General features: G+C 29.5%; 1 protein-coding gene across 10 annotated transcripts in view; it reads right to left on the bottom strand.

Annotated features, from left to right (window-relative positions):
* The window catches only part of npas3 (neuronal PAS domain protein 3), a 609,585-nt gene that overhangs the window by 120,103 nt on the left and 478,760 nt on the right, over positions 1-10,722 (bottom strand). For all 10 annotated transcript variants that reach the window (XM_087289921.1, XM_087289922.1, XM_087289923.1 and 7 more), the window contains one exon: positions 1,277-1,454. In XM_087289921.1, coding sequence (XP_087146047.1) covers positions 1,277-1,454 — 178 coding nt within the window. The remainder of the gene's footprint in view (positions 1-1,276; positions 1,455-10,722) is intronic.

Here is a 10,722-nt window from a genome sequence, read left to right as displayed (position 1 = left end):
ACAACATTTCCCTCCACTGTATGTCCTCATAGTGAAATGACAATGACAATAAAGCTAATAAACTTAACATGACTGTATAAGCTACCTACAGTACTCCTAAACCATAACCTCACGAAAAAAATTCTACAAAATACTTAGTTCAGGATGATTTATAAGTGTTTTCCTTATGGAAACAATTACAACATTGGAATACAAGGACCATTGAGATACACACACACTTGTACATATTTCTTTATGGGGACGTCACACAGATGTAATGATGCTTATACTGTACATACACCTAAACAATCCTTAACAGGAAACATTGTGCATTATTACATTTTTTTTTTACTATTTAAAAATTAATTCGCTGTGGTTAATCAGGCCAAAGTCCCCACAAAGTAAAAATAAACGCTGGTATTATTGTACTTGAGGGAAACATTCATAATATTTGAATACCAGGACCACACACACAGTTTTGGCCAACTCTCTAAGGCCCTTTCTCTGAGCATCATATTGACCACTTGGTGCAACACATAGAGTAACACAGAAATCAACACTGCTTTGAGGATAAATAAATAAACAGATGGGCAAACAAAATAAACAGCTTCCAGATCAATGGATCATAACTCAAAGTGCAGATGGGTGTCATATTGAATGAGTTTTGTTGTATTTATGGTCTATGAAAACATGCAAATCAGGAATAAAATAAAATAAAACTACGTAATTAAGAATAAAAAAAATATTTAATTAAAAAAATTTATTTGTAAATGGATAAAAATAATTTAGAATTAAATTGAATAAAAAAAAAAATAAATAAAAATAATTTAAAATAAAATAAAAACAATTAAGAATATAATAAAATTAAATAAATATATTTTTAACAAAATAAAATAAAATAATTAGAATATAAAAAGTTAAATAACATTTTAAAATTAAAAATAAAATAATTATTAAGAAAATAAAAATAATTAAAAATAAAACAAAACAAAATTAAATAAAATATTTTTTTAAATAAAATATTTAGGAATAAACTAAATGAAATTAAATTAAAAATTAAAATTAAATTAAATAAAATAATTTGGAATAAATAAAAGTTGTCAATAAATAAATAAATAAAATAAAATAAAATAAAATAAAATAAAATAAAATAAATAAAATAAAATAAAATAAAATAAAATAAAATAAAATAAAATAAAATAAAATCTAACCAAACTAAGATTGAGTGTAAACACAAACCTAACGTTGCAAGCTAGTATTTGCCAAGCTTATGATGTGTAAACCACCATGCTCTTACCAGGCTCTGGTGTCTCCGAGTGTGAGGAAGAAGAGGCTGAACTGGCCCCGTCCTCGGCCCCAGTGCCCTGAGACAGCAGCCCTCGACCCGGAGGAAGCTTCATGCCCAGCTGCTCTGCCATCTCCACATGATCGCCCGGATGAACATAATCAAACACACTGCTGCCCGTCAGCTCCACCTGCAGACAGATACACACACACTTCACTGACCAGTCCAAACCCTCAGTCATTTACATCAACTCACAATCAAGATGAAATCAAAATAAACATACATGTTAGATTAAAAACTTTAATTGTGAAATGATTCTGAAATGTTACTAAATGGTGCTTAAAAAAAAAAAAAAAAAAAAAAATATATATATATATATATATATATATATATATATATATATATATATATATATATATATATATATATATATATATAATATTATATAATTTTTATAATATTTAATTTCTAAATACTGAAGCTTGTACAGACATAAACAAGTAAATAAATAAATAGACAGAAAATATAGAGATGTCAAATACATTAGAGACTTAGGCTATCCAGCTATCATTCTGTATGTTACCATATTTCTCCCATATTTTCAATCTTTCAATGAAGGGTGGCAATAAACATCAAAGAGCCGATCCTTCCTACAACCCATACCGGCAAACCACCAGGGGATGTCCCTTGCTCTTAAATGTGAATATGTTCTGTGCTTTAACTTTATTTAGGCATGAAAGCACTTTAAAATAAATATAAAATGGCAGGATTTCCTTGCTTTCCATTACAGTCGACACTGCCCCTATACAATTCTCAAAACAGTCAGTTCATGTAGCGGTGCGTGACTGGCAGACATATTAATAAATAGACGCTGTTTCCCAAACGGATTCTGTACACACGATTTGAAGTGGAGCAAAAGTGGACAGTCTGGGTTTTGGGTGCATGTTTGAACATATACACATTATATTAATAAAAAAACAAATAAAAATAACAATAATAATAACAAAATCTAAACATGTCGAACCCTATTGTCACATTAATGTTAACAGGTATCATCTGGGGTAAACAATACGAAAAAAATAAATAAAAAAGTACAGAAATACTTTTAAAATCACTAAATTACTGAAGTTTATACAAACATGAATAAGTAAATAAAAAAATATATATATAAATAAATAAATATAAAAGACAGAAAATATATCTAAAATATATCAAATACATTAGAGACCTAGGGAAAAACGGTTATGTTTTCAATAATAATAATAATAATAATAATAATAATAATAATAATAATAATAATAATAATAATCACAATCATAATTCATATTAATAAATAATAGGAATGATAAATAATAATAATAATAACAGTAATAATAATTCATATTAATAATAATAATAATAATAGTATTATTATTATTAATAATAATAATAATAATAATAAGTGATAATATTAGATATAATAATAATAATATTAATAATAATCATAATAATAATAATATGAATAATAATAAGTGATAATAATAGAAATAATAATAATAATAATAATAATAAAATACATTTAAATTTAAAAGTTTGTTAATAAATAAAGAGCTGACAAATAATTAAAAATGTTTTAAATACATTTTATTTAATTTTATTTCATTTTATTTTAATTTATTTGTTTTATTTTATTTTGCAGCTTTATCTTAATAATAAATGGTATCATATTTGTTTTAACCTAGGTCACTAGACATGCATAGATATTTTTATCAAATGTGATCATACACCAGTATCCCATAATATATCGCACAACAGATCATAACTAGCAAACAGTTAAACATAGCATGAAACATTGATGCATATATGATCTGCTTAACATTATATCAGGCCTTATAATAACTTATTCATGAAGTCCTATCCATTATCTTTCATAGTGCGCTTAATGCGCTTTTTTGTATCGACCGCGCAACTACAAGCACTTGTGCTCTTTTAATTTTCAGTCTTTTTACCTCATCGAAAGGCAACTTTCACTCTTTAGGGAGCGAGGGCTCATCCCAATCATCAAATAATTAGCGTGTGCTTGTCTAACCTTTAAACAGGCTCATTTCCGAAGCGCTGGGACGAACGGATTTACTGTTGCGAGCTGAAGAAAACAAGAGTCTGTGGTTGTTGTGTTTCTGTGATCAGGTCCACGTCTGTCGGGAACGCAGGATTACATGACTATAATCCCTTTAATGTCCCTCAAAGCTATTTAGTGCTCTGTGAATTATTATTCCAAGCAGAAACAATGAGTAAAGAGAAGGAGCGCTGACTGAGACGTGGCCTGGTGTTACTTAGGCACAATGATGAGGAACAGAACTGTAAAACTGAATGATAAAACTGGATGAAGAATGACTTCTGTCGATTCCAAAATGTTGCCCATAACATAACATAACATAACATAACATAACATAACATAACATAACATAACATAACATAACATAACATAACATAACATAACATAACATAAATCAACACAACACAACATATCATAACACAACACAACACAACATAATATAACATAACATAACATAACATAACATGACATAACATAACATAAATCAACACAACACAACATATCATAACACAACACAACACAACATAATATAACATAACATAACATAACATAACATAACATAACGTGACATAACATAACATAACATAACATAACATAACATAACATAACATAACATAACATAACATAACATAACATAACATAACATAAATCAACACAACACAACATATCATAACACAACACAACATAATATAACATAACATAACATAACATAACATAACATAACATAACATAACATAACATAACATAACATAACATAACATAACATAAATCAACACAACACAACATATCATAACACAACACAACATAATATAACATAACATAACATAACATAACATAACATAACATAACATAACATAACATAACATAACATAACATAACATAAATCAACACAACACAACATATCATAACACAACACAACACAACACAACACAACATAATATAACATAACATAACATAACATAACATAACATAACATAACATAACATAACATAACATAAATCAACACAACACAACATATCATAACACAACACAACACAACATAACATAACATAACATAACATAACATAACATAACATAACATAACATAACATAACATAACATAACATAACATAACATAACATAACATAACATAAATCAACACAACACAACATATCATAACATAACATAACATAACATAACATAACGTAACGTAACGTAACGTAACGTAACGTAACGTAACGTAACATAACATAACATAACATAACATAAATCAACACAACACAACACAACACAACATAACATAACATAACATAACATAACATAACATAACATAACATAACATAACGTAACGTAACGTAACATAACATAACATAAATCAACACAACACAACATATCATAACATAACATAACATAACATAACGTAACGTAACGTAACGTAACGTAACGTAACGTAACATAACATAACATAACATAACATAACATAACATAAATCAACACAACACAACACAACACAACACAACATAACATAACATAACATAACATAACATAACATAACATAACATAACATAACAAATCAACACAACATATCATAACATAACATAAATCAACACAACATATCATAACATAACATAAATCAACACAACATAACATAACCTAATGTATAGCTTGTTATAGCATAACATTTATTATAACATATAACATAACACATAACAATATAACATAGCATAGCATAACACAACAAATAACACATAACATGATGTAACGTAATGCAGCGTAACATAACAACATAACAGCATAGCACAGCATGGCATATAATAGATAACATGACATAACACAACATAACATAACATATAAGATAAAATAACAGCATAACATATAACATAACAACACATAACAACATAACATAACATAACAACACATAAAAAACATAACATATAACATAACAACACATAACAACATAACATATAACATAACAACACATAACAACATAACATATAACATAACAACATAGCATAACAAAACATAACATGACATAACATAACATAACATGACATGACACGACATGACATGACATGACATGACATAACATAACATAAAATAACAACATAACAAAACAAAACATAACATAACATAACATAACATAACATAACATAACATAACATAACATAACATAACATAACATAACAAGACAAGACAAGACAAGACAAGACACAACATAACGTAACACAACATAACATAATAATATAACATCACATGATATAACGTTAAATATATCATAACAACACAGAATTTAACACATAACAACATATAGCATAACATAATTACAACAACATAACATAAAAAGACAATATATAACATATAGCAACATAACATATAACAACAACGTAACAATGACATGACATAACATAATACATATAACAACGTAATGTAACATAGCGTAGCACAACGTAACATAACGTAACATGATGTAACATAACATATAACATAACATAACATATAACAAGACATAACATGACACATAACATAACGAAAACATAACATAACACATGACATGACATGACAACATAACTTAACAACATGACATGACATAACATACCATAACATAACATGAAATGAAATGAAGTGACATGACATGACATGACATAACATAACATAAAACAAAACATAACATAACATAACATAACATAACATGACATGACATGACATCATAACATAACATAACATGACATGACAACATAACATAACATAACATAACATAACATAACATAACATAACATAACATAACATAACATAAACATCATAAAAATAACATAAAACTTAATACAACAAAATATGAAATAACATGACATGACAACACATAACATAACATGACATGACATAACATATAACAACAAGACACAACAATATGACACACAACATAATTTAACACATTACATTGCATGTTGGACTTCAATTTGAGTAGAACTACAAACACGAGTAAAAACTGACAACCAAACTACAAGCATGGCAGATACGGTGATACATCTAAGAGCATACATATTCTCAGGAATGCATACTGAAGGAATTCACTTGCACCTCTACAGTTAAAAGTAGTATTTGACTGAAAAAATACAAAACAAAAAACAAAATCCAATATGAAATAAAAATCACAGAGCATCCCTGAAAACATACAGCAAAACAACTGTGCAACAGGACCACCAGCTGTCCATCCATCTGTATGTTTTTTCCTACTGTTTGGCCTCTCAAACACCACAGACCTGAAACAGCACATCTGGCTTTTATTTCTTTTTCTTTTGTCCCTGAGCTTCAAAAAGCTGCAGGAGGAGATGTCTGGATGTTTCTCTGGAAGACTGACATTCCTCCTGCATCCAGTAGGGCAAACAATCTTTGTCTTTTTGAAGAACTGAAGAGGTGAACTTGGGCTTTTACACACAACTGAATCAGATCCCAACAAAAACAAAAGCAACTTGTTTCCTTACAGACACGATCACAGCTGTCCAGTAAACCAGCTCATGTCTTTAACGATGAGATCTACAACAAACTGCACACACATATCATTGCACACATTTAGTTTAAAATGACATTTAAAATATATTGTCGCAGAAACATATTTTATGTAATATTTTTAAAATAAAATAAAAGCAGTCATGGTTAGTAAAAGAGAATTTTTTTAAAGAATATTACAGATTGAAACAATAAATTAACAATAAAATTAATAATAATAATATAATAATGACATAATCATTATTAATATTATATTATTATAATAATAATAATAATAATAATAATTATTATTATTATCATTGTTATTATATTTAATATTATTATTATTATTATTATTATTATTATTATTATTATTATTATATTATTATTATTGTTATTATTATATTTAATTATATTATACTATTAAATTTAAAATATTAAAAAACTATTATATTTTATTATTATTATTGCTATTATTATTATTATTATTTAATAGTAATAATAATTACAATAGCAATAATAATAATAATAATAATAATAATAATAATAATAATAATTATTATTATTATTATTATTATTATTATCATTATTATCAATAATAATAATAAATAATAATTTATTGATTACAAATTGGGGTGACGTAGTGGCGCAGTAGGTTGTGCTGTCGCCTCACAGCAAGAAGGTCGATGGGTGCTCCGGTTTCCCCCACAGTCCAAAGACATGCGGTACAGGTGAATTGGGTCGGCTAAATTGTCCATAGTGTGTGTGTGTGTGTGTGTGTGTGTGTGTGTGTGGATGTTTTCCAGAGATGGGTTCCGGCTGGAAGGGCATCTGCTGCATAAAAACCTGCTGGATAAGTTGGCGGTTCATTCCGCTGTGGCGACCACAGATGAATAAAGGGACTAAGCTGAAGAAAATGAATGAATGAATGAATGATTACAAATTGATAAGTAAATTATTTGATAAAATAAATGATAGAATAAACTACAAGTATAAATTAATAATAATAATAATAATAATAATAATAATAATAATAATAATAATAATAATAATAATAATAATAATAATAATAATGTTTCCCCTCAAAATTCTTCATCTGTTAGACACTAAACTAAACAAAACTAAGTTTGATGTAGTTTTATAAATTATTCTAAAATGAAGCAATAAAGATGAGGTCTGTGAAAATTCATTAATTCATAAAATAGAAATATATTCACAGTATTTTTATCTTTTTACTTCAAAGAAACTATTTTTACTACAATATTATTACAATAAATTTTCCAGAATTTCCAAATCACTAATTTTATTAATACATTTTTTTTGTTTTTATGTATAACATTAATGTACGTGTGTGTAATTTTGATTGATATTTAAACATATTTATTCTTTTCAAGTTAGTTTGACTAATTTTATATGCAATTGATAAAACGTTTCCTTTGAAAGTAGCTTTCTTAGTAAAGATACAAAATACATTTTAGCAATAAAAATACAAAGTAATAGTATTAATGGCAATGATTTAAAAAAAAAACAAAAATTGGCACTTGTAATATGCGTAATTTTATTTATATTTAAATGTAATTATTTTTTCGGGGTGACACAGTGGATCAATGGTTAGCACTGTCGCCTCACAGCCAGAAGATTGCTGGTTCAAGTCTGAATTATTTAAACTAAATTGGCCGTAGTGTATGAGTTTGAATGACTGTGTATGGATGTTTCCCAGTACTGGGTTGCAGCTGGAAGGGCATTTTAATAATAATACCACAAAGTAATAGCATTAATAATAATTTTGATTTGATTTAAAAGAAGTAAAAAAAAAATCAAGGACATGCTTTCAAGTGACCAGAGTGTTCACATTACAATAAGAAAATCATAAAACACTCATAAAAATCTATTTCCACCTGAAGATGAAATATAAAGCCATCTATCAATCTCTCTACCTCATCCAAAAGCTCTTGTGTCCATTACAATTCAAGCACACGTCGGCCCATCGTCCACTATTTTAACAGTATCACAAAAAGCCCACTTTCAGCACAAGTGTTTTCGGCGAAACCCTCGTCTCTCCTTAATCTCCGCGATGTGACAATTCCGCAGCTGTAATGCTGAAGTGTCGTCAGCAGATTATGACTGTGATTGCAGAAAGGACATGTGGATTACAGATGCAGCGTTTGCATTGTAAATGAGGGCCGGAAGATGGCAACATGCTTATTCGGTAGAAGGTCAGTCGATACCGGCCTTATTAAGACTGACTGGAGGAGCATTAATCAAATCACCTGATTCTACAAACATGAAGACGAGAGGGAGAGAGAGAGAGAGAGCGAGAGAGAGAAAGAGAGAGAGAAGAAGAGGGAAAAGCCCAGGCATTCAGCTGAAGTTTAGAGAAGGCAGGCCTTTATTATCAAGACTTCACAAATATTTTATGTTTGTTTTGTTCTACTGAGGGCTGGGTTAAAGGCGGAGTCAAAAGGTTGGATTAGAAACGGAGGAAAAATAGTAAATGACCATAGCTAAAGTTTTGTTTTGTGTAAGTATTCTTTTTGTTAATTTAAAATGTCATGATCCTAACCCAGGTTTATTGTTGATACGTACCCTTATATACATTTCTGGAGATTGTGAAATACGCCCAGGAGCTACTTTTTTTGTAGTGTGTTCGCGAATCCACCAGAGGCTGACGTGTACACTTTTTTCAGATCTCAAATTTCACTTGCGAGTGCTATTCGCGCCTGCTGTTCTCACGTAAATCCACAAGAGGCCACTTTTGACTGACTGACTGACTGACTGACTGATTGACAAACCAACCGATGACCCCACCCTCCCTTTTCCCTAATCCCAACCAATGGTGTTTTCAAATGCAATCAGGAAAAAAAGTAATCCCTCACAGCTGCCTGATTTTTACCACACTTTCAGATCTTACCATGTTCTCACCCTGTAATTAAGTTGTTTATCTAATTTTTTGCCGTTTGTTTTACGTGCTTTTTGGAACCGGTCTATGCCAAACTCAAACCCTGTCATCACGGTCAACTCCTCTCTGCGTCTAAAGTTCATCAACAAACATGGCGAGCTACTGGGCAAACTGGTAACAGCGGTAAAGCCGCCCACATGGAGTTAAGTGGTCAGCTGGTAGCAGGAAAAGAAACAGAATCCGTCTGCGGTGTCATACCACCCTGTAGTGTTTGCTTTAAAAGACAAAATGCAGCCATATGTAGCTCTGGCTACAAAATTTGCACTCTCCAGAAATGTATACGGGGGTACATTTTCACAATGAGCCTGTGTTGCATGATCCACTGTGTTATGGTTTGTATTTCACATTGTTCAGATATATAAACACAAACGTTTCAGCTCAACACCTTCCTCAGCGAGTGAAACTCGAAACTTCTCCCTCCACCCTCTTTTTTTGTTAACAAATATATTTTCTTTCATACAATATTTTTACTTTACGATTTCGAATAGATAAAACAATGTGATGTTTGATGGTAAATACTTTAACTAATGGACCAGTTTAAAGAGTTAGAGTTACAAATCTTATGTTTTTTTAGGACTATTTATTTCTTTTAAGTTTAATTCACTTCAATTTGTAAAAACTATTAAGCTAACTTAATCGATTTGTGTTGGGACAGCATGAAGCAATTGTGTGAAACCCTGCATTTTTTTTGCAGCGTAGAGTTAATTGTTAAAAAAAAAATTCTCTTTTATCCCCCTCCACTCAATCCGTCCCTCCTTAATTCAGCCCTTTTTGGTTTAATGTTCAAGCTGCTTCACAAGCCCCACCCCTTAGGTTTAGGTTCCACCTTCTTTCACACGCCATGCTTAATTACCAAGCTGCTGTAAAAGCCCCGTCCCTCTCTCACATCCCCGTGTCTGTGTCTGAAAGCAGCATTCGCTCAGATCGCTCTCTTGTCCTGCT

The sequence above is a fragment of the Danio rerio genome, chromosome 17 (genome assembly GCF_052040795.2).
Source record: "Danio rerio strain M-AB ecotype USA chromosome 17, GRCz13ab, whole genome shotgun sequence".
Taxonomy (NCBI): Eukaryota; Metazoa; Chordata; class Actinopteri; order Cypriniformes; family Danionidae; genus Danio; species Danio rerio.
The sequence above is the reverse complement of the archived record's forward strand: the minus strand, read 5'-3'. Positions and strand labels throughout refer to the sequence as shown.